The sequence below is a fragment of the Lampetra fluviatilis genome, chromosome 7, assembly GCF_964198595.1.
Source record: "Lampetra fluviatilis chromosome 7, kcLamFluv1.1, whole genome shotgun sequence".
Lineage (NCBI taxonomy): Eukaryota > Metazoa > Chordata > Hyperoartia > Petromyzontiformes > Petromyzontidae > Lampetra > Lampetra fluviatilis.
Genome location: NC_136281.1, coordinates 13551437 through 13577368, shown reverse-complemented (window position 1 = coordinate 13577368; position 25932 = coordinate 13551437). Strand labels below are relative to the sequence as shown.

The following is a 25932-nucleotide window of genomic DNA, read 5'->3' as shown; positions in this document are numbered from 1 at the left end:
AAATATGCCCGTGCCAGGTTTTTTGCCTCTGACTAGCTGTGGACGAACCTGTTCTCCTGCAAATGATGACAACCTTCACAGTTGGCAGGCTACGCACCTTACGTGTGCGGAGGCGTTAGGGTTTTTGTAAAAAAAAAAAACCCCTACGAGCGTTCAAATTTTCACCCCACTTTTGCGTAGCTTCGAAATTACCGTCCGACGTCGAACGCTTTCAACCTGGCCAAAAGTGAGACTGGCGCGGTGGATTTGCGTACTGCGCTACGAACCCGGCAATCTGAGTTAACTTCCGGACTATGGCCAACACCAGTGGCGAGCGACATTCGAATCAATCCTGGGCCATCCCGCGGTGGCCAGCATGGTCAAACAATCCGCGTGGACGACACGGAGCACGGCAAGGCCTACCAGCCGGGGATTGATTGGAAATTAGTCAAATAAAACGAATGTGATCGGCGATGGGGAGGGGCGGGGAGCAAGCTGGCGACGATCATCTGACGCCTCGTGGTCACCTCACCACCCACTTCTCCCGTGGCTCAGCTGTCCGCGCCGCTTTCGCCATGCGGGCCCAACCGCCCCACCCGTGCTGACGCTAATTGAACTCACAGCTGCCACCAGATGCCAGCTGAGGAAGAAGGTACGGAGGCGTGGAGGAGGCGGAGGAGGAGAAGGAGAGGGCAGTGACCACAGTCCCACTGCGTGGTCAGCGTGGGATGGCTCTGCATGTGTGCATGTTAAAACTATATCGCACCGTACGTAGCCAACCGTGCTAATCGGATGTGCGGGGGAAGAACAGCAGACTAAACACAAATCTAGATTTAAATGTGCATGGCTCCAGTGGGTTTTTTATATTAGAAGGCTGCAAGGGCAAAAAGCTATGCCGGCTGTGGGAATGGGCTTGAGCAGACACCTCAGATATTAATGAGGGAAAAAATAAATCTAATTTTGACGCAGCTCATTTTTATGTGAAAAAAATAATGCTTGAGGGTATGTGCCGTGAAGCACCTTAGTTTGACACACAGACGATCTGGGTTTGAATCCCTCACCAAGGTTACGTGTCTCTTCACTGAGCGATGGCATTTCGACAAATATTAGTGAGAGTGCAAAGGGCACCACGAGCAGAACACGTGACTGGCATCGTGCCCTCTGATGGCATCGATCTCACTTTTAAAAAAAGGTCATTTATTTCACGAACAATCGCAAATCCCTCTCCCCCGCCCCACCCAAAAACACACACTATTTAAGCCTCCCCACTCGCACAATTGAACCCGGTGGCGCCTTGCGGCCGCGGTAGCCTCACCGGCGTTGACGAGCAGCACGGCGGGCGACGCCGCGTGGCCCACGTCGAGGCGGTCGTTGCCGTCGCGGTACCAGGCGATGACGACGGGCTCCGGGGGCCCCACGGCCACGCACGTCAGGTTGAAGGGCTCGCCGGGCAACACGCTCGTCTCCTGCGGCTCATGCGTGAAGCTGGGCAGGCCTGGCGGGGGATAGCAACATCGTCGTCGTCGTCATCATTATTATCGTCGTCGTTGTCGTCGTGATAGCAACGTCATTGTCGTCATCGTCATTATCGTCATCGTGATAGCAACGTCGTCATCGTCATCGTCGTCATCGTCATCGTCGTCGTCGTGATAGCAACGTCGTCATCATCATTATCGTAGTCGTTGTCGTCGTGATAGCAACGTCATTGTCGTCATCGTCATCATCGTCATCGTGATAGCAACGTCGTCGTCGTCATTGTGATCATTTCATATTCATATTGAGCTCCCACCCACCACCGAAGCAGTACAGCTTGAGACACCACAGCAAAGGGGTATTCCAGATACTCAGTAAGGAAGCGATTGCAGACCAAATACGATGGGCAACAACCGTACAACGTAGGCAACACGCACAACAAGCGGGAGAACGAAATCTAGTCATTCAGCTATCTGAAAGTGCATTTACTTTCACCTCCGGTTAATGAATTGTGGGTGCACTTATGATATATCTGGGCAAGCCGTTCCACGATTTCTCGTGCCAAAATACCAAGTGCTCACTCACTTTTTCGAAAGAAGACCTTCGCTTTGCAGTGGCCTTTCGAGAAGGTCAAATCACACAGTCTATTTGAGAAGATGTACTGGATAGAGGCACCCACACCACTCAGGTACTCGGAAGAAGTTGAGACAAAGTGCTCCCAAGTATGGTCAAACAGTAACCCACATTGTGACGGCAATGGCGTAGAGAGGCCTTCATTCAGCAGTGAATAGATAATGGCTGGTGACGATGATGACAGTGGTTCGTCTCAATGTAAACAAAACATCAGAATTTCCAGAGCGTAGCAAGAGACAGGAGCATTAAACTGTGTTGAGGTTCACGGCTTTTAATGGATCTCGGTATATTAAATACGTCTCTGCGGAGCGTCCATGCTGAGTTTGAAATTGAACGTCTGTGGGGGGGGGCGGGGACGCTGACTTAATTTGCGATGCCCTCGGTACGCGCCGTCTTTCAGAGTCAATTCGTCACCCCCCCCCCGCCCCGAGCCAGTGGCCAGGGGGTACATATCGCAAAGTGCCAGGAAGCGCTCTCATTGCAACGACGCCCCCCCCCCCCCCCCCCCCCCGTTGGAATAGCGGTGAGTGCCCAGCAGCTGAGTAAACGCGGTCGCTCGCGGTGACTTCAAAGAGGAGCTCGCGGATCGCACTGAGTTTTCCCGAGTGCCTCGTTGAAACTGTTTTTGTATTTTACTGGGTAAGGCCCCACTGAGCTACGTAGCTCTTTTTAAGAAGCGACCTGGCCATCATAAATGATAGCTCAACGAAGTGGCTTATCACGTGGACATTTATAGCAGCCAAATACTCGTTGATTCTAAATGTGGAGGGAAACACAGGAGGACCCGGAGAAAAATCCACGCGACCATGGGGAGAGAGACATGCAAACTCCAAATTTCCAGGTGTCAGGGTCGGGATCGAACCCAAGACCTCCTGTATTCCAGGTGAGGTAGTTAACATCACGGGTGGCGAGACAACAGGAGGGAATTCCAAGGTTTCGAGCAGCGCGAGGGAATTTGCCGAGAGACGAACGCTCGATTGGCCTCGCGAGCGAGCGAGCAGCGCTGGGCCGCGAGCGTGGAGTGGCGCGTGGCTCGTACCTTCCACCATGAGCCAGCCCTCGTCGGAAAGCTCCTCCTCCCCCGACTCCCCGGCCACGCACTGGTAGCGTCCCACCAGGGCCCTCTGCACTGACGTGATCCTGCAACCACACGCCACACCGCGTCACGCGACAGCAGACCGTATTTTGTCGTATTGTTTGTTGTTGCAACTTTTGACCCGACCCCTTATTGGACATCTCTGAAAAGGAGATTCATAGCTCATCGGATTTCTCCAGGATAAATAAATATTCTGATTCTGATACCGGACCCCGCAGCGCATCACACTGAGAGTCACGGCAAAACGCACCGCGGCACCAAAAAGCATGTCAGAGATTAGATGACCCATCGTATTGGGGCACCTACACCCTCACCACAGCTGGCTCAGTTAATAGGCATTTACCCGCCACTTGGGGCCCGCATGGCTGTACGAAGTTTGTGTGTCTTCTTGGTTCTTTCGGTAAAGTCACGTACAAGCAAAATAATAAAATAATAAAAATAAAACATAATAAAATACAATTCTCACGATGTTTCGGCCACAACGCAAGCAGCCGTCCTCAGGTGAAGAACAGGGCTGTCGGAAAGACAGCGTCTGAATTTTTTTTATTTTTTTATTTTCCTTCTACGTGACTTTACCGAAAGAATCAAGAAGATGAATCCCTGCAGTCACGAAAGCTTTAAATCGAAAAATAGAAGTTTGTGTGGTTCACCGAGTCTACATTCCCAACTTATCTTCGAAAGAGATCGGGTGCACTAAGGGTCATTTGGTCATGATCCTTAACTTAACGAGCCAGGACACTCAAATGCAAGATGCAAAGTTGGTCTATTTCTAAACAAGCTGAACACAGATTAAAAAGAGGTGCCATGGCCCGAATTTGCATGGATAAATATTCAGCGCTGAAAGAGGCTTTTATAAATCGTGCGAGCGAGAGAGATAGGGAGAGTGGTGAGGACAGTGATGGGGAGGAGCTGGTGTTGGGGTTTAATGAAAAGTTATTTTATTTTGCTTAGATAAGCGACTCCAGGCCACGCACATGCAAGCGGAGTTCGTGTTTATCTTTGTCTCATCATTATCCAGCCAATCTTTATGCAAACCTTAAAACGCTTCGCAGAACTGAAAACCACCGCTTACACTCCGCTCGCGCCGCGAATTGCCGTAATGCTTGTGGAAATTAATTCCCCGCAAAAAGAAACATAACATTTCCTCCAATACGTTACCATGTATAGCCTTTCCACGGAACGGTTCAAGAAGATGAAAAAAAATCTCGTGCGAGAAGCCAGCCGCTTCCAAGAAATGCGTAAATTCCACAGAGCCTGCATTTTGGAAATCCTGCCACTTTCATCACACGCTCCCGAGCGGGCGCCTTCGGCCCCGCAGCCTGTTTTCGTCGCCTCGTACCCCTTTTTCCACTGGCCCATCTGAGCCAAGCCAGCTCGGGTCCCTCCCGTGAAAGGTGGTTTTCCACCGGCTACTTGCCGTGCCAAATGAGAAGCAAAACTCTGCAAAGCTGGCCTCACAATGTACGCATGCATTTTGAAATGCTTTCGCACCATACGTAACCGACCGCGTTAACCGGTGGTGCGGGAGAACGACAAGAAAACACAAGACATCTAAACGTGGCTCGGGGCCGAGCAGGGCCAGGTATGAGACGAACGGCGCGTTCATTGCGTGCGACGTTAGTCGGCACACTGCGAGCGTCACTGCATCAGCTACACGTGCCTCTCCTCATTCGTTTGTGTGTGACCTCAGTGGCGTGGTTTGGCTTCTGAAGTGGAAAATTAACCTCGCGCGTCCTGAGCTGTGCTGGGTTGGCTCGGTTAAATCAGTGGCTTGCAACCTCTTTTGGCTCCTGTACCCCTTGTTGAATTTTGTTTCGCCTGACCCAACATGGTGCTGAGAAATAAATGTACGAATAATGAACATCAATATTTTAACCAATTGTAAAAAAATAGGTATCATACGAAGCGTGTAACTTGAAGAGAATAAAGAAAGATTCAACGGACGCTCGGCGTGCGTGACACAATTTGTTCACGCTCACTGGTTACTCTTGGAAGCCACATTGTTGACGATAAATGAGTTTAGAAAGCTCTTCTATATCGTTCTAGATTACCATATGGATTTCAATGTTATCGTAGTTATTTTATTTTGGCAGATTCATACATGATTATTCACCAGTGACTCTCACGCATGTTGCAATTTCGCACGTGCATAAATCAACTCACGTACCCCCTGGGACACTGCCACGTACCGCCCAGGGGGGTCCACGTACCACCCAGGGGGGCCCACGTAACCCCCCGGTTGAGAACCACTGGGGGGGTTTGACAGTGGAAATCAGGTCGAAGATACGAGGTGTTGCCGGGCGTCTGTTTTGGGGTCACTGTGACCCCACCGTGGGAACGTGTCCTTGCTGCCACGGTTGCATGCTGCGCCCGGCCAAGCATCGGGCTTTCTCCGTGCCTGCACGGTCCGAGGCCGCGCACGTGGGAATGAGCACGCGGCCAATGACGTGGGAAAACTGAGTGGGTCTTATAAACAAACCGCGTAGGGGTGCATTGCACCCGCGTGTAAGGAATACGTTGAGGCGCCTCTGACGATAAACAATTGTAATACGCGTGGGCGCACAATGCCGTGGCGTCTCAAGAAGCCATAGAGAAAACTGTGAACGTGTTTCGTAGAGCGAGGCGGTCAGGCATAGGCAGAAGAGAAGGGGGATGGTGTTGAGCTTTAACTTGAACAGGGGCAGGGAGTTGACAGCACGGATGGTAGGGGAAAGGGCAGTTTCAGACAAGTGGGGCAGCAAAGGAGAATGAGCGACCTCCCACCGAGTGCAAATTTGCTGGCTGCTTAACCGAGCCTATCTGGGGAGTGCTAAGAACAGATCCTACGATCCACATTCCAGACCGTCAGTGGAAATAATTCCTGATATCCACACAGTTATCCACAAATAAATATGGATAATTGAATTAACTGGCTGCCATTTTTGGATGACGAACTGAGGAGGCCTTCATCCAGCAGTGGACTGACCATGGCTGGCGGTGATGATGTTATTGCAAGGTACCCTTTCCTAGCCAGCCCTGTCATCTCGGTCGCGCGGTTAATATCGGCCGGGCTTTCTCTGGCTGCTCTATCCCCCCAACACCGCTCCGTGCTCCGAATGATCGCACGGGGTGGAGAAACAACCCCCCAGGCGACACGGGGAGCTGCTCTCGTTACGAGCGCGGCTTAGAAAAGACGCAGCAGCGGGCATGGATCTGCAACTCAAGCACGGTGGCGACAATAACCACATTCTGTCCCGCCGAGGATTATTCGCTGGCAACTGCACAGCAAGGTTATTCAAGTGCAGAATGGGAAAAGAAAAAAAACATTCTCTCCGTCCGAAAACACGAAAACACGTGCTGTGTCCAGCCAGGTTTTTTTTTCTTTCTTCTGCTCATTATTTTGATTGCTGCTACGGTCCGTGGCGATTGCCGAATGAGTGCAGACTGTCCATGTGTTTTTGATATGAGAGAGTCGTAACGACTGACGATGTAGCGCATAGCTACTGGCGATGTAGCGCAGTCATCAAGGGCGGTTTTACTGCATTGGGTCACCCCTTCCCAGCTTTGGGAGTGATTCAATGAGTTGTCGCGATTCGAGTCAAAAATCAATTGTTGTGTTCGTTGTTGCTCACCTCGTTTTTGCTCACCTGGTTATTGCTCACCTCATTTTTTCTCACCTCGTTTTTGCTCACCTGGTTATTGCTCACCTCATTTTTGCTCACCTCGTTTTTGCTCACCTGGTTATTGCTCACCTCATTTTTTCTCACCTCGTTTTTTGCTCACCTGGTTATTGCTCACCTCATTTTTGCTCACCTCGTTTTTGCTCACCTGGTTATTGCTCACCTCATTTTTTCTCACCTCGTTTTTTGCTCACCTGGTTATTGCTCACCTCATTTTTGCTCACCTCGTTTTTGCTCACCTGGTTATTGCTCACCTCATTTTTTCTCACCTCGTTTTTTGCTCACCTGGTTATTGCTCACCTCATTTTTGCTCACCTCGTTTTTGCTCACCTGGTTATTGCTCACCTCATTTTTTCTCACCTCGTTTTTGCTCACCTCGTTTTTTGATAACCTTGTTTTGCTCACCTGGTTATTGCTCACCTCATTTTTTCTCACCTCGTTTTTGCTCACCTCGTTTTTGCTCACCTCGTCTGCAAGCTTCCTCATTTGTTCTGCCTTGCCCGCCACTCTCTTGTTTGCTCCATTAGCCTAAATGTCATGTGAGGACATCACTTGCACTTGCATCGTATACTCCGGATTGCAACGCGCTTAAAACAGCAGCGCGTTGTCCCCCAAGCTTTTTGCTTTGACACACAGGGAAAGAAGCGCGTCTTCGTCGAGAGGACACGGTGACATGCAACAAGTGTTGCCCTCTCGCTAACCCTCCGCTGCATGAGTGATTCCCCATGTCTGCGCAAGTCGCGAGGCTGGTTTGACCATACTTCAGCGTGCCGGTACGCTGCGGGTTGGTGAAGGCGCGGAGCGTCGACGTGGAAGCAATGAAGCCCTATGACAACCTGCTGTCGCGTGGCGGTCACCCATCCGAGCACTATCCAGGCTGAAACCTGGTTAGCGGGACGAGACCTGACGAGATTGGGCGCATTCTGGGTGATTTGGGCACAGGCAGTGCCGGATTAAGCTAGTGCGGGGCCTGTAGCATATGTTATAAAGGGGGCCATGAATAAAAAAAACATTAATATTAAAAAAAATATCTTTTACCTGCATAGTCAAGTTATTGTATTTTTTCATTTGCTATACAGCCAGATAATACGACAAATCGCTAACCTTAAACACCCAGTCGTTCATAAAAGCTGAAGGCGGTATAGTACTATAGTAATAGAGCAAGTGCAAAATCACTGAACCGGAATTGATAACTTGAAAGCATTTAGCGCAGGGCCCTTGAAATCCGGTACCGCGCATAGGCACATGATAGTGACTATCATTTGCATAATCATGAAAATTACATTTGTGCAGAAAACGTTGGAATTTATTGCGTGTATCGTGAGTGTAAGAATATGTTATTCGGTGCATAAGAATTGTTTGACAGTGAATGCAGTACAGTATTTGAACCGCATCGGGATTATCAGCATACGTGACTTTACCGAAAGAACCAAGAAGATGATTCCCTGCAGTCACGAAAGCTTTAAATCGAAAATTATCAGCATAGTTAAGGGCTTAGTGGTGCCCGGGTCAGAGGGAGCCCACTCGGCACGTATAACCCTTTGTCACACTTCGATCCAGCCAGTGCCCGCGCTGAGCGTAAGGAAACCGCGCAATCGCTCAAAGGGCCAGTCGTTCTTGAAAAAAATAAACATGCGGTTCATCAAGTATCAGCTCGAGATCGAATACTGATATATGTAAAAAACCAATTAATCTCTCTCATCCCTGTCTTGTCTATCTTTCTTCTCTCTTCCAATTTCACCTTCGTATCTTGTCTACGTAATATTTCACTACAATCTCTCCCCGCAGTGCATCTCAATCTCGTGCCTATATCTTTAATCTCACACAAGACGTTAATAAAACGGAAGGAGAGGTAAGGGTGTGGGGGGGGCAACATGCTTCCTGCTCAGGGACCCCAAAATGGGTTAGCACCACCACCACTGCTTCTATCGCAAGAGTTCATTTCGTAGAGTGTGTGCATTGCGGCTGTCACCGTGGGGCGTGGGTGGACGGCCATACAACGATTTAGGTGCGTTGCGTCACTGGACAGAGGCGACGGTCATTGAACGCTGTCACGCTGAACCTGCTATAAGAAACTCCTCGGGGCTGAGTCTTCTGCCTTGACTTGCCTTTGTGCTCATATGCCCAAGAGGCACAACCCATTAATACTCTTAGGTTTTTTCGGTAAAGTCACGGAGGTAAAAAATTTAATTTAAAGTTAATAAAAGTAATAATGGAAATAAAAAATAATATAATAATATAATAATAAATCCATTATTACTTTTATTAACTTTTAATTTAATTTTTACCTACGTGACTTTACCGAAAAAACCTAGGAGTATGAATCCTTGCAGTCACGAAAGCTTCAAATCTGGAATTACAACCCATTAATGTCAATAAAGCAAACTTGAGCGATGGTCAAGACTAATAACGGAGTGGCGGCCGAGGAATGGAACGCGTCCGAGAGGGAGCGCACCGAGGAGATGGAGCCTTTCCTCCAGCAGTGGATGGACCGTGGCCGATGATGATGATGATGAAACCAAAATACATGCCACATGCTTATTTGTGTTGGTTTGAACAATAATCATAACAATAATCAGAATAAAAACGATCCTTTAATGATCAAGGAAGAGGAGGTTGTGATGGGTGAGACACGTGTGCAGGGTTGAGGAGGGCAGGTTACCCAGATGGGCATTAGAAACCCAGAGGTCAGAGACTAAGGAGAAGACCTAAACCCAGATGGTGGTAGTGGCGATACTGCAAGTGTGGACCTTGGATGTCTGTTGCCAGCGTGGAGGCTTCAGAGGCACTGGCCACGATGACCTCTTGAATTATCCATGAAAAGCCGAAGTCTAATTTACTATTGCTCAAGTGGCTCCTGCCTGGGATATTGAATACGTTTCTTAATTAGTATTCTATTGTTTCTTTATTCGCTATGTTTTCGTTTTGGTCTACGTGGCATCTGCATTTCTTTTCTTTTTTAGTGGGTCACTGATTAGTCATTCCTCACGCATTCATCACAAAGAACCGCCAAGCGCAGCCAAGTGAGCTTTCACTGCGCAGATATATCACATCTGCTGTCCACAACAACCCGCGAAGTATTATTTTTTCATTTCGATAAAATTCCGCGGCTTCGGAGGCGACAGCTTTCCAGACGCCAGCGTTTGCCCGGTAGGTCCGTAACTCTTGCAGGTGTCCAGATATGTCTTATTTTGTAGTCGTGCTTTCTCAACCACAGTCCACCCCGTGCAAGCTTTTCCCAAACATAGCCGCATTCTCTACAAATCCATACGTCGCGTGTCCGTCCACAGGAGGGGCACGGGCAATGATGACTCACGCGGATTTATGACCCTATCGGCTTGTTTTGACTCTGTTGGACTAAATCAAAGGGTGCAGCTATTCACACTTGGTATGTGTGTATGTTGGGTTCCCAATTAACAAACATTACTGGACACTGCCAATGACCATATCAACTGGAATGCGGCCCATCGGATTCTTAGGATTTTTCCAAAAATCCTAAACACATTTCCACGACATGAGCCACTCCCCACCCCCTTTCCGCTTCGAAGATAGAGGCTGCTCAACGCGTAGGGCATTCCTGTACATTTTATTATATTTAAAATGCTCTCAGCCACTTGTACTCATGTGAAGGACGCCAAATTAATATAAATAAAAGCATGTATGATGGGTAAAACTCCTTTCTATATAATTACACATCGATTTCATTCCATAGGCCTATTGGCTTTTCACTTTTCAGACCAATACCATCAAACAGAATTTCTTTAAGAAAGGCAAACTCTGGACCACTTTCAACCTCCTGGGTCTCACCAGCAGTCGTACTTGTTAAACAAATACTGCTCGATTACAAAATGTTATTGGCAGTGCTAAATTGCAGCCAGAGCAGTCTGAAATGCTGTTCTAGAAATGGGTATTCAGTGAAAACCACACTGACAACAACAGTTAGTCCACGCATCTATCACTTTATAAACCTGGTCATAGGATTTAAGGAATATAGGGTACAATCATAGAGAATTATTATTATTTATAGGTGTACCTTGTACTCTATAGGTAATACCGTCCACTAATAATCCCTGCACCGAGCCCGAACGTTGGTATCAGTGTTCCGGGAGATACCGAGTGAGGATCGGTGGTGGTGGCTAAACACGTCGCCTGTAATCCAGTACTGTGGGGGCAGCGAGGGTTGGTGGTGGAGGGGGGCGGGGGGCTGATGGGAGGGGGGTGGGTGGGGCTTGTGAGGGGGGGGGCAGCTTATGTTAGGGAGGGCTTGTGGGGGAGGGGGGCTGGTGGAAGGAGGGCTGGGGGCTTGTGGGGGTGGGCTGGTGGGGAGGGGGGCTGGTGGAAGGGGGGCTGGGGGCTTGTGGGGGTGGGCTGGTGGGGAGGGGGGCTGGTGGAAGGGGGGCTGGGGGCTTGTGGAGGAGGGCTTGTAAGGAGGGGTGCTGGTGGGGAGGGGGGGGGGCATGTAGGGGGGGCCAGCTTCTGTTTAGGAGGGGCTTGTGGGGGACAGGGGCTGGTGGGGGGGAGACGGCTGGTGGGGAGGGGGGAGAGGGCTGATGGGGGGAGGAGAGGGCTGGTGGGGGGGAGGGGGCTTGTCGGGGGGCTGCTGGTGGGAGGGTCTTGTAGGGGGGGCCAGCTTCTGTTTAGGAGGGGCTTGTGGGGGAGAGGGGCTGGTGGGGGGGAGACGGCTGGTGGGGGGGGGGGAGAGGGCTGGTGGGGGGGCTGCTGGTGGGAGGGGCGTGTGCGTACTTGAGTGAGCTCTTGAGCTGCACGTGCTGACGCTCCACGCTGGACACGGCGTAGTCGTGGGTGCTGAAGTGGGCGCCCAGCTTCCCCTCCGGGAGGTTCTCGCCGTTGTGGAGCCAGCGGATGGGAGGGTGGCCCAGGCTCTTCACCAGGCAGCTGAGCGACACCTCGGAGCCCACCGCCACCGTCACGTTGCGCGGGCTCTCGCTGAACACAAGCCCTGCGGGGGGAGGGACGGGGGGGTGAGGAAACGTGAGGCAGCGGTTTGGAGATGCCACACAAAAAATATCTGCACGAAAAAAAATTCCAAGACATATCATAGGAAGACGAATATCTTGCAATGCAGGCTTCTCTCACTTTGCGTGGTAGATGCGTTCCAAGAGAAGGACTCACAACCAAGAGAAGGATGCGTGCGTAAAGCGAGGAAAACCCGTACCAGAAAGAGGGGAGAACTACATGACCGTTGTATTATTACGCAGAAATCTTGTATTTTAATGTCACAGATTATCCAGGACAGCTACCCCATTAAGAAGATGATAATGCTAACCCTAGCCCTGGACTCCTCCTGTACTCAGCGGTCAGTGTACGTACTTTCTTTCTAGAACCATGTAAGAGCCCGTTGAGAAAGAGTCACATTTTTTGTGCGACCTAGGAGGAAAACGTTTCTGAAAATATAAGTGCAAGATAATCGAGGTACGAACTCGGTGAGGGACAGAGTAATCTCAGCGCAAACAAAACATGTGGGGAAAGTGGGTTTAATGCACAGAGCAATTTACTATTTATTTACATTGACAGGCATCAGTCAAGGTGACCTGTCATCCGGCACGTTACTTCATTTCATGAAAAATATTCAAATGTGTTCAAAAGGCAAAGAACAGTCGTTGATAAACCCACGTCTGCACATGTACCCTGGTGCAGACGTGGGCGTTTCAAAACGTTCTGGCTGAATTCACAGACCCATTCGAATTCAGATAAAAAATAATCTGCGTCATATTTCGGTTGCCAAGTGGGTAAATCATTCATGGAACCATCTAGTACAAAAACATAATTAAAATTGAATAACTAAGCCTCTGGCTACATCGTACAACAACACTCTAAATGCAATAACACATGTCCTCGAACATGACCACACTTCGTTACTTCAAATCCGTGTTTACAAAAATCCACAAAGTGGGGCTTCTCACTTTGATTTATCCTCCTGCATCGTGCTGGGTTTTTTTGTTACACTGGCCGTGTGTTTCTCAGCGGGTTGAGCGAATGGTCGAGCGAACGGCTCGTGATCGAAAGGAAGCTTGTGAGTTCAAGTCCTGGTTCGTGAGTTGACTCAGCCCATCATCCCTCGGGAGTCGATGTATATGTTGTAAGACTTTGTGGGGAAGTCACAACGGTGGTCGTCCTATGGCGAGACTCGCCCCCGCCATGTTAATGGGGAATTTCCACCGCGATCTCAGGGCTGTGAACAGGAGATGAGCACCAATGTATCAATGCTCGCTTGAGCAGATAATCACTTTGAAGTTGTTTTTACACAAAAATACATACTCTATAAGTACGTACTGCAGTTTTAATAACTTGATTTAGGCATGTTTGCTGACGGTTGCAAGTCCTGTGGAATTATTCGTTTTAGTAGCCTCTGGAAGGATTATAATCTAACCATCTTGCACATAACAATATAGCCATCTCAGTCAGTCAACCCATGGCACCTGGGTCTGTCCCGTGACCTCCTGCCAGTGGGCATTTGACAATTCACGTGGCCTTACAGTACACATAGCCTGGCACAAGTGCCGTGGTGACGTCACCGCCACTTCGTGGTGAATGGCGTTTGTTGTTGTATAAACTAAATAGAATTGGGGAATGGGGTTAACGGTTAGTCTTCGAGTAGAGGGCAATACGTAGGACGACGACAACAACAACTGCAGTTTAACACGTAGTAAGCTTTCGCGACCAATATTATTGACAATAGAGGTTTTTGGGTTAGATCGCGTTATTTATAAATGTGTCGAAAGCCTCCACCACCCGACACGACCAATCAGTAAGGGATTTGTGACGTAAACAAAACGCCAAATAGTTACGACTGCAGCTCCATCGGTGTGTTGAAGAGTGAATGTTGTGGATTTTGTGGATTCACTCTCCAACACACCGGTGGGCTGAAGTAGTAACTATTTGGCGTTTTGTCAACGTGACAAATTCCTTCCTGAATGGCCGTGTCGGGTGGTGGAGGGTTTCGACACGTTTATCCTGACGCATTCTAACCCAAAAACCTCTATTGTGAACAACTGCAGTTTCACTTCCTAATGCTTCCGAATCCAAACTGCGTATAATGACGACCAAACTCACGCATTACAACCATTCGCAACAAAGAAGTTAAATGAGAAAAAAAACGACACAATTGCCGTCTATTTTTGTAAATGTTGTTCCAACATCGCATTAGCGAAAAGGATGTGCGGCGATAACTAGTATGGAAAGAGGAAACCCTGGTTTGGAAGTTCGCCAGTCACGGGAGAGGTTTGGACAGGAAGGGTTTCACAATGAGCTGCACTGGAATGTATCACGCAAGCACCGCGCAATGCTCTTGGCGTCGCCACCGACGTTTAACCTAAAGGGTTGTCGCTGGATCTTCAGCGGGCATTCTTCCTCCTGCACACTGAGAGGGGGGTGATCAGCAACGTCTTGACGCTTGTGTCGAGGGTAGTTGCCGAGGCAGAGGGCGGCTTCAGGAGTAGCCTCATGCGTCCTCCGCTGCCGGCGAATGATTCAAACGGGCAGTGGCGTTCACTACGTGGTCCAACGTTTGAGATCGTCGGCCGCCACGTAAAGATGTGTAGAGTAATGTCGACTGTCGTTCCGACGACACGCGCACCGAATCGCACGGCTAAAGTAGCGGTGGGTTTTCTCTCTCGCTCTCTCTCCACGATTCGAATGTTGCCTCTAGATGGACCGTTGCCCAAAAAGTTGCCTATTATCTACTTTTGCTTTCAGAGGTCAGAGTGTTGTCGACGAATGTGTTGGGTTTTCTGCAATGGAATCGAGTGAATCCTGGAGGGAAGGGGGAGGCACCAGTGGCTGCTGCATTGGCCGAAATTTTGGTTTTGAAAAATGGAAGAGACTCCAATCAGAGACTTCCTAAGGTCTGAGAGTTGATAAAATACCACATTCAGAACCCCACGGCTTTAGCTTTCATCTTGAGTTCAGATGTTATGATTAGAGTTCGGGATTAGGGTCAAGAGTTACTGTTCAGGGGTTAAGGTTAGGGTTTGGGATATTTTTCATTGTCTGTTAAAATGGTTTCGGCATTAGGGTCAGGGTTAGGGTAGGACGGTGGGTGCTTTAGAAAATATTTGCCACAATTCTGCGGGAGGCAGTGGCCTCAGCCTAAGGGAATCCGTTCGTTAATCGAATCGCGGCGCTGAATCGCGACAATTCATCGATTAGTCCAGGGGGAGGGGGGGGAAGGGTCGAGGTGAATCACAGCACATTTTGCAAAGATCATTTACAGCAGGCAAAGGTGCAGCAAATGAGTCACTCACGTGTTCACACTCAAGCAACTGGGGAGAACAAGTACAACAAAACACTACAAAGTATGTTTACTCGCTGGGCTTGCCGATTAACTCCAGGAAATGCCACATGCAGTCGTCACCCAGGGTGGGCAGTGCAATGATTACAGCGGCACACAGTGGGCATCTTTGCCTGCCACCGAATGAACTGGAACGAGCCCTATCGGGTCAGATCTCGGAAGCTAAGCGGGTTTGAGCCTGCAAAAGTGCTTGGACATGCGACCGCCGTGCAAAAAGCGGCAGGTGCTATAAGGCTACTTATGTATGCACTGCAGACATAAAATCGTGATTGCACCGTGCTAGGCTCCCCACCTTCAGCAACACTGCATGGTGAAGTATGGTCAGATTTAGCCCATGACTCACATGGCGTGGGGACGCTCTCATCCAGCAGTGGATTGACAAAAGGTCTGCACACAAAGATACACGGTATGTTTATTTGCTGTGTGGTGTGTGTGTGTGTTTACGGGAACGATACGTTATTTTTGTCCCACGGCATATAATTAAGACGGTTTGGCGTTCAACTAGTGCCACATAGAGACAGCTGCCACGGGGGGTTCCCCTCGGCAATACTGCAGCAGGGCATTGGAACGGTTGCGACGAGATGTGACGTAAGCCGCTTCAAGTTGCTGGGGTGTATCAGCGCTCCCATACGCGCATATCCTTATTGTTACGGATAAATGTCACGAAAACCCACCAGATCGATGCGCTGTGTCCTGCAGTGCCTTGGAAGAAGGTCCGTTACATGTACAATTGTTCACGTACCGTGGCATCCTCCTGAGATGTGCAGGCTCATGCTGGCCACATTAAAACTACTAAACTATTTTCTATTTTAGCAGGTAGAGCCCACTGAGCTATTTAGCTCTTTTTCAAAAGTGACATGGCCAGAAATGATACCCCAATGAAGTGGCTTATCACGTGGGAATTTATAGCAGCCACCATACTCTAAACATATGTTTCTAAATGTGGAGATGAAAACAGGAGGACCCACAGAAAAATGCACGTGACCACAGGGAGAACATGCAAACTTCAAATATAAAGGTGTCAGGGTCAGTATCAAACCCACGACCTCCTAAATACCAGGCCAGGTAGTTAACATCTTGCCACATGAAGTTGGGCAAAGGCCGCGTGCTTTGTAGTTAAAGCCCACGCCCTGTGTGTGTCACGTTCACAGTCAAAGCGATGAGATGGAGCTCAGAAAAGTGACCTCTGGATGCTACGTGGGTTAGCTGACCGATGCAAGCGAGGCTTGTGACTTCGTTTATGAACGAGCCGTTCATTCGGTTGCTTTCGTATATAATAAGGAAAATGATTCATTACACATGACAACTTTAAGCCTTAACCTCTTACAAGTTATTTCGGGTTTTTTGTGTTTGCGTGCCAATTCTATTACAAAAGGTGCTTGCAGTATCACGTCACGGGATAAACAAACAATTTGACCTCTCTCAGTAAGCAGTGAATCCCCCCCCCCACCATTGTTTGAAAATGAGTCAAGGAAGGAGATATCAGAGATCTATTTCTGAGAACCCTTCACACGAAGGGAGCCCAGCTATTGCGAAATATTCATAACATGACAAATCGATATTTTAATTCTCTGAGCTTGGAATTTGCCAATTTAATGAAAACCAACATTGTCGTTATTTTGTATTCGGTCATTGGTGACTGGGCTGCGACCATTAATTAAATTTCGATTTAAAGCTTTCGTGACTGCAGGGATTCATCTTCTTGGTTCTTTCGGTAAAGGCACGTAGAATGGACAGACCTGTTCTCCACCTGAGGACGGCTGCTTGCGTTGTGGCCGAAACGTCGTGAGAATTATTTTATCATGTTTTATTTTTATTATTTTATTATTTCCATTCTACGTGACTTTACCGAAAGAACCAAGAAGATGGGCTGCGACCATCAACTCACCACACTAAAGATTTAATCGAAGATATTTCTGTAATCAAATTACCGACACATTAAAAAACAAAGACGTTTGGAAAGCCACAGAAATCACTCTCCCTGCCTCTCCTGACCCCTACTTTGCTACGTAAACAACTGGAGCCCGAGGGAACAACATCATTGTCAGGAATGTCATTGGCATGATTAATGACTCATAAGAACTTCCCTTGAGGGCCAATGACACGGATAGGCGTGTCATTTACTGCCAAGTTCACGTTTTCAACACGGAAGTTGCTGTTGTCACTATCTGGAATACAGGTTTTACTTTAAAATGTATATTACATTTCCCCCAATTATATCCTAATTGTGCTCTCGGCATCGGGTCGTAAGATTAAGTATTCATTCGAATCTCTCGCAAAACAGTGTTAGAAAATGGTCCACAGAAGCGGATATCACAGGGCAACCTCTTAGATCCGTATAAGGGGCCTCCGGTCCGCACTGTTGAAGGAAGCACTTACCCACCTGCTCTGCATACGAGGGTAACCTTCGTTTTCACGAAAGCCAAACTGACATATCATTGTTCGAGCTGGAATGAGGCCAATTTGAGCGCAGAGCTAAATAAATTGGGGACGATCAACTGCCTCCACTCGAGAACGCGGTCTCTTCACGGGTGGCCGCCTGGATGAGAACCCATCATCTCGGCAGTGCCGGGTCTGGGTGAGGACGTCTGAGCCACGCAGCCACCTCCAGTTCGTCATGGACTCACGTGACCCCGTCAAGCCACTAGAGCTCCTCCCTACATTCACCACATTGACTTGGAGCTTTCGTGACTGCAGGAATTCATATTCTTTAGGTCTTTCGGTAAAGTCACGTAGATAGGTTCAAATAACCTATTTACGTGGCTTTACGGAAAGACCCAAAGAATATTCACCACATTGTTAACAAACAAGAAAAGTACTCATGAATCAAAATTGTGGCATTAAATTGTGACACAATGTTTTATGACAACTCCCATACTGCTGTTATGAGCTTGCATGACAGCACGATCGGTTAGCTACATACGGTGCAAAAGAAGTTCAACAACATACATGCACACAACAGTATTAGCCATGTGGTTTGGCTTAAAGACGTAAACATCCACATGTGGAAAAAACATAGAAACCCACCGAGAAAGTTGCGGTATTTTGGCAGATGTGTTCCTAACAGTAGCAGCAAGATCAGGCACTCGGTTGCCGTTTTACGTTTTCAAATTAGAGATGCCTACCCCATCGACGTTGGGTCAACGTTGGTCCAACGGTTCGAACCACATGCCAACGTTGCTCCAACGTTACATGTTACTGGTAGGAACCCACTGGTTCCACCAGCCCACAGGGGATTATTGTGTCCATCCGTCGTGCAGGGAGGGGCTGGGTGGGGAGGGAGGAGCTGGGTGGGGAGGGGAGGGTGGGGAGGGGCTGGGTGGGGAGGGTGGGGAGGGGCTGGGTGGGGAGGTTGGGGCTGGGTGGGGGTGGGAGGGGTGGGCTGGGTGTTGAGGGGCCGGTCACCCCGTGGTGCCCTTATAAAACTCAACGTTTAACCTACTCAGGCCGGCTTGTGCCCGCCCTCACAGTCGGGCATATTTGCGGAATACACCACGCCGCAGTTGACCCTGGCCATTGACCGAGCAACCCAACGTTCCTACCAGCTCCCTCCGCAGGAATGTGTGTACTCATGAGTGTACATATATAACAGGCAGTCCGGAGAAAAGGACTTTGAACGATTACCTCCTCGAATGTTGATGCCTGCATATTTGGAGTTTGCATGTTTCTCTCCCCGTGGTCATGTGGATTTTTCTCCGGGTCCTCCGGTTTTTCCCTCAACATTTAGAAACGTGCGCTTAGAGTACAGTATTTGTTTGTCATAAATGTCCACACGATAAGCTACTTTTTTGGGATACAATTTGTACCAAGTCGCTTCTGAAAAAAAGCTATACAGCTCAGTGGGCCACACCTGGTCAAATAAAAATAGGTAACATTTTAAGTAGGTAAAACACTGACCAAACGTTGCATTTACCCTATTGTCCGGATTATAAGACGTCTCAGAAAGCAAGACGCGCCTTCAAACGTTTACCCGATGTCAACAAAACTTTAAAACAATCTTGTCTCACGCACATTAACGCACACAGCTACCTGATGATTGCCCGAAGGTACCCGGGTGTGTATGTGTGCTATATAACCAGGATCCTCCTGACAATGGACTCTTGGGACTCGGTTAGTCGATACGTTTATGGGCGAGCAAAGGATCTCTGCGGCTAAGGGGCCGTCCATAAATGACGTAACGCGATTTTGGACAATTTTTGACCCCCCCCCTCGTCACACGGCGTCACAAAAAGTCAGACCCCCCCCCCCCAAATATGACGTCACAAAGCTCTGCCCCCCCCCCCCAAAATAAAACATGCTTCAAATCGCTCAAAAATATTGTCATTGTAGTGCGTATTTAATGTGGCGCTGCACTCTGATGTTGTAGGAGAAAACATTTATTAAAAAGTCTATTTAATTAAGTAGAACGTGTTGTCTATATGTATTTAAAGTTACGCATTTTGATGTGACGTCACATGTCTCAAACCCCCCCTCCCCTCGTCACACATCGTCACAAATGTCTGACCCCCCCCACCCCCCCCCCCCTAGGTGCGTGTCGTCATTTATGAACGGCCCTTAAGAGGGGATTGTTGTCTAAAGTCCGTGAGAAGCTCGTCGCCGAACGTTTGCGCGTAAAGCGAACAGACGTTCGCATCTGCACGCAACCCCACAGAGTAACAGCCGACGAATCCTGCACACGTCAGCAAACATTCCACATCCCTCCTCCGCCCGGCATCACAACTTCAAGCACAAATCGTCTCGAGGAGGCACAGTTTGGCTTTTGTCCCCGGTGGTGTTTGTTCTCGTCTGTTGTCCCTCCGTGCGTCGCTTGTCAACGTCGTAGTATTGAGTCCGCAGTCGCTTCCCTCCCGACTTGTGAGTAGTTATCTCAAATGTCACCTCACCCCCCCTCCCCCCACTTGCATTTGTTCTGGCGCCTTGAAAAGCGGTCTGAATGATACCGTATTCCCCCCCTTATCCAGATTATAAAGCACATTCCATCCCCCATATATATTCAACGTTGGGGGTGCGTCGTATAATCCGATAGGTGCGTGTGTGTGTGTGTGCGAGACGAGATTTGCAGAACTCTGTTGACACCGAGCACAAATTCGCGGTGCCTTATTATAATGCGGAGAATGCGGTAAGCGCTCATGGTGATCGATTAATTATTATTATGAGCGCGAGCGAGTCGCGAGTTTCCCCTTTCCAGCATGTCATTATCAATCGTCGAGCACGCTTCTTCTCCTCCGACGACGCCGAGGATGAGTCAATGTTGTTGATGGGAGAGTGTACACGTCGCGTCAATCCATCATGATCATCATCATCATCACGGCCACCACCAATCCTCTCGTTTCACATCGGCATGAAGCGAGGTTGATCCACGGGGCGTGTGAGCGAGCGAGCGAGCGACGATGCACATTGAACTCGAGTCGGCCAGGGTCTGAATTGAGACAATTAATGCCCTGACTGGAGTCATTCCATCCTTCCTGCCATCGAATTACATCCACCACCACCATCATCATCACCGTTGTGTTGACGGAGGGAGAGCGTGATGATGATGATGATGGTACATTACGTAATCGCTAGTAGAGAATTGATCTGTAGAGAGAGAAAAAACCCTCTAAAGTGTTCCGAGAAGAACGCCGTGGAAGTCTCACAACACGAAACACGCGTCACGCCGGGTTAATTGCGGTCTCAAAGATCATCATCATCATCGTTGTCACCATCTATACAGCCCGCAGAGTCTGCGTGCGTGTCTGTAACACATTCGCTGTGTGCCAACCTACGGCCCCTTCATCGACCCCGCTGATGGATAAATGTCCCCCCCACGCCACCACGCGTGCCCTGAAGGGGGGGGGTGGTGGTGGTGGGTGTCGTCTCGCTATACTTCACCACGCTGGTCACTGCACAGTGCGCTAACCCAAGGGTATCGTAATAATGCCGTGTACAATGGGAGGATTTAACACCGCTATACCAGTACCTGGTATAGTGGTGTGTAAACATCGCCACTGGGGAGACAAAGGCGGCCGGGCGTGGTGCTGGCCACCCACCCCCTCGTCTGACGTTCTGGCCTTCATAGGTGCTACTCGCTAACAGCACTTGCCCCAACAGTCTGTTACAGGCTACACGGGGGATCTTTGTCTCTGTCTGTCGGGAGAGCGGTAGTGCATAAACCCCTTATCAGTGCCCTACCTTATGACAGATCAATTAAGACTTTATTGTTCACTCCGTGCCCCATATAAATCTCAACGTTCATCCTACAAAGTCACATCACAAGACAGAATGACAACACAAATAGACAAACAAACATTTTGCCCGTCTTGAAACCGCGATGCACGCCGTGTGGACCTGAAGACTCAATTCCCCTGTACAAGATTATCTGAACCCGTCGCGGGCCTCCCCTAGGACGACTCAGCCTCAAATGAGTAACCTGGAGCGGTGTAAACATCGCCACCGGGGAGACAAAGGCGGTCGGTCGTGATGCTGGCCACCCACCCTCTCGTAGGCGCTCGCTTAGAGCGTTTTTTGGTAACGGAATATTAAAGTGTACACGTGTATTTGTGTACTGTGTGGGAATGTTCGCATGCCTCTAGTATGTAGTATTGTGGAGGTCCGTGTGTGGATGTCCGTGTGTGAATGTCCGTGTGTGAATGTCCGTGTGTGAATGTCCGTGTGTGAATGTCCGTGTGTGAATGTCCGTGTGTGAATGTCCGTGTGTGGATGTCCGTGTGTGGATGTCTGTGTGTGGATGTCTGTGTGTGGATGTCTATGTGTGTACGCGTGAGAATGTCTCGCATTTAAGCACGTCTGTATTCACATGTGTGTACTATGTATATGTAGTGGGTGAGTGGATGTCTATACGTATGCGTTAATATACCCATATGTATAAGTACGTGTGCATGTGTGTCAACTTATTTATACGCAATAAGCATAGAGCATGTGTAATTACGTCTGTGTTAGTATATGTCTATGTATGTACAGTATATGTGCTCTGAAGAAGGCCCATTTCCCGAAACGTCGCCTATTAAATGTGTGTTTTCCTTTAAGGCCACAGTGTAAGTGTACCGATGTGTCGGGAGTTGTTTTGTCAACACGTGTACGTGTGCCACTGCCAAGTGCCAACGCAGCATCGCCAAATCAATCATGTGTGTGTCTGTGTGTGTGTGTCTGTGTGTGTGCCTGTGTGTCTGTGTGTGTGTGTCTGTGTCTGTGTCTCTGTCTGTGTGTGTGTCTGTGTGTGTGTCTGTGTGTCTGTGTGTCTGTGTGTGTGTCTGTGTGTCTGTGTGTGTGTATGTGTGTGTGTGTCTGTGTCTGACTGTGTGTCTGTGTGTGTGTGTGTCTGTGTGTGTGTCTGTGTCTCTGTCTGTGTGTCTGTGTGTGTGTCTGTGTGTGTCTCTGTGTGTGTCTCTGTCTGTGTGTGTCTGTCTCTGTCTGTCTGTGTGTGTCTGTGTGTGTGTGTCTGTGTGTGTCTGTGTCTCTGTCTGTGTGTGTCTGTGTGTGTCTGTGTGTGAGTCTGTGTGTGTCTGTGTCTCTGTCTGTGTGTGTCTGTGTGTGTGTCTGTGTGTGTCTGTCTCTGTCTGTCTGTGTGTGTGTGTCTGTGTGTGTCTGTGTGTGTGTGATCTAAGTCGTCGTCACCTTCTGTTTGCCGGGCTCCCAGGGCGCACATCAGCAGGACGCACGCGACAGTGGCCGCGCTTCTCGCGGTGACCCTGCCCAGCACGGACCCCGCCGTCATCGCCATCTCCGCTGTCATCATCCGGCGCGGTGCGCGGACGAGGTTGTTTTTCCTCTTATTTTCCCCGCACCTCCGATTAGCGCGGTTGGCTACGTAGGGTGCGAAAGAAGTTCAACGGACGGCAAGGTAGAAGAGCGGCGGCGCTCTGCTCTCCTCCGCTGCAGACGCGGCAGCCGCCAGCTGAACAAGACGGAGAGCGCAGCAAAGAATCTCCCCCACCACCGCCACCAACACCACCAACTCACACTCTCTCTCTCTCTCTTCCAGCTCAGCTCAGCCAACTCCGAACTGCCAACTCCTCCTCCTCCCTCCCTCTCTCCCTCCCTCCCTCCCCGCAGTGGCTCTTTCACAAAACCAGCCCCCAGTCCGCTGTTCTTGAAGGGGTCTTCTCCTCCTCCTCCCTGCTTCCACACTGTTCCGGCACCACCACCACCACCAACCACCAACAACCACTACCCAACCCCCACGATAACCACGCCCGCCAGCCCGTACGCAGTTACCACCACCACCACCACCGAGCGAGCGAGCGATCCCACAGAGAGGACAGGCGGTGATGGTGGTGGGGGGGGGGGCACTGAAGGAGGGTGAGCCCCCCCCCCCACTGTTGAATACTCAGCCCCCTTTCTAGATTCGTGGGGTCAAGTTAAAATGTTGGAACGGCAATTGTCTCATACACATATGGGGCGAGAGCTAAATGCGTGATAGACGAACGCAGATAAGATCGTTCCGTTTCGCGTTTGACACTTTTTGAAAGTTTTTGGTTTGTTTAACAGCGATGGTCGTGCCGTCTCCCCACACGAGTTGTCGCATGTCCCGCCACCACTCCCCCTGAAACAAGGTCACGCTTGCATGGACGGCTCTTTGAATCCCAAAACTCATTGTGCGTTGCGATGGCACATTATAGCAACAACAAAAAATCTCACTGAATGCCAAAGACAGAGTTAAGTTCATTTCAGTTCATTTATTTGGTATAGCCCTGTGAGCCACGCGGCTCTTGAAAATGTGTCACTGGCTGATATCTCTGCGAGAGACGCCGAAGCCAGAGCTGCATTGTTTCTGACGCGAGGTGACGACTGCAAACAACGTAGGCATTTAAAGGGTGAACAAGATTTACAAAACAAGCCAGCAACACAATCCATAGCGCGAGCATCGTTTCACTTACACCCACGCGTATACCAGGGCACGCTGGCACATGGCGTGATGGGTTAATTGGATGTTTTACAGAATACTTATCTTTTTTACAACCTTATCTATAAACTATTCAGATCCAATAAGTCCTGTTGGTGAGCCGCACCCTCTGCTTCCTTTCCCATAATTCTGCGTTGTATGTATGTTGAACTTCTTTCGCACCGTACGGAAGTCAACCCTGCTAATCGGAGGTGCAATTGTATGGCTCAAGCTGAGAATGTGTACATTATTACACCTACTACTGCTACAGTATCACCACGCGTGTTTACCCGGGGAAAACCTCACTGAATATCATGACTGCCAAGTGAACGTCGTAAGGGGAACGACACGTACAGCACTTTGTCCAGTCCACTGCTGGATGAGAGTTTGGGTTTATTGGATTTTGCTGGACCAGTGCCGCTTGGTGAAGGCGGCGGGAGCATAGCTGTGCGGTACAGCGATGGATGATTTTGTTTCTGCTGCCTTCAATAAAACTGCTGCGGGTGGTGATCTTCCGAACCAGATTCTATCGGGGACTCAACTCTGCTGAGCTTCAGAGAGGTCTGACGTGGGTCAGGCGCATTCCATGAGATTTTGGTTAGAAGGAGAGACTAAACACGAGTTGTTGTATCATCAACATTCTATTGGGGTCCAGAATGGATTACCTCTTCGTGTTTAGAGATAGCATGACATGGGTATGTTCGTGCATTAGATAAGGAGTGGCCCGTAATTTCAAAGTTCTGTATATAAGATTAGTAAAGACTACATGTAGGGTACAGTACCTATAATCATATCACTCGCACTGTGACCCAGAGTCCATACTCATACACATCACGTGTTGTAGGCTGTTCCAGAGCCACTTTGCCCACGGTGAGGAGTGCAGCTACAGCCACTGTTGTGCTGTATTTCCATGCTCCCTCGCGGACCCTCACAAATCCCCGCACTGGCCAGCGTGGTGGAATGTGGTCAAGGAACACTTACGACCCGCATGACGTGGGAAGGCCGTCATCCAGCAGTGGACAAACAAAGGCGCTGTACATGTACGTAAGGCGAGTACGTTTATCTGTATGTTGGGCGGGGTGGGTGATTGCGCGCGCTATAGATCGTATTTTTTCCCCCACGGCCATACAGAAAGGTCAAAACGGAAAAGTGATGATCGAACCCACAATATTGTTGCAGTGCGTCTGATCTCGTGGCTATTTTTTTCTAAAAAAACTTCAGATCTTAAATGTAAATGAGTGGCTAAGGGGGATCGGCAGAAGTGGTTAGCTCGATTTGTTCAAATCCCGGCCATGGTTACCGTCAGTGGCGAGTGATATTTTGAGCCGGTCTTTTGAGCCCCACCTAATTGAGCACCTCGATCAACACGCACTCACCAGCGTGGAGAAATATGGTCAAACAAACCCCGCTAACAACAGGGCTTGTGTACGTTTTCTTACAGCGCTGAGAAGACAAATGGCTAAAATATGTTGGTCATAACCTGTTGATTGCTCAAAATGAACCACGCGTTCACGTAGTTTATAATACGTGGAAATGAACAAAATGGTTATCACATCGCCATATCCTGTCCGTATTGACGTGCTACTTGAAATAAATGACCGAGTGGTTTCTTGACCACCTGTTTCCATGGCTGTATTCAATACACGCTGAAAAAGCACTCACCCCCCAACACCCCACCACTAATAATGCAGGGGCAATTATAATTTACATCCCCAATATTCATCCTCTGCTGGATGAAGGCCTCTGCAGGCCGTGTCAGTAGCAGGCAGGAACGCAACGACCTATGTCAACGGGGCTATGCAAGATCCGACTGTGGGTCCACCTCCTTTCACCCCGACTCACTTTTACTGACAAAGCTACGGATGTTTTTAACCCGGATACAATCATCTGTAGGCTATAA

General features: G+C 49.2%; 1 protein-coding gene across 1 annotated transcript in view; it reads right to left on the bottom strand.

Annotated features, from left to right (window-relative positions):
• LOC144933605 (tyrosine-protein kinase receptor UFO-like) overlaps positions 1–23149 on the bottom strand; it is a 71686-nt gene extending 48537 nt beyond the window's left edge. Inside the window, exons 1-4 of the mRNA XM_078858584.1 lie at positions 22766–23149; positions 11584–11800; positions 3125–3225; positions 1295–1474 (exon numbers count right to left, since the gene is read on the bottom strand). Of these exons, the coding sequence (XP_078714710.1) occupies positions 1295–1474; positions 3125–3225; positions 11584–11800; positions 22766–22886 (619 nt within the window). The 5' untranslated portion in view covers positions 22887–23149. The remainder of the gene's footprint in view (positions 1–1294; positions 1475–3124; positions 3226–11583; positions 11801–22765) is intronic.
• Between the last annotated feature and the right edge of the window lie 2783 nt (positions 23150–25932).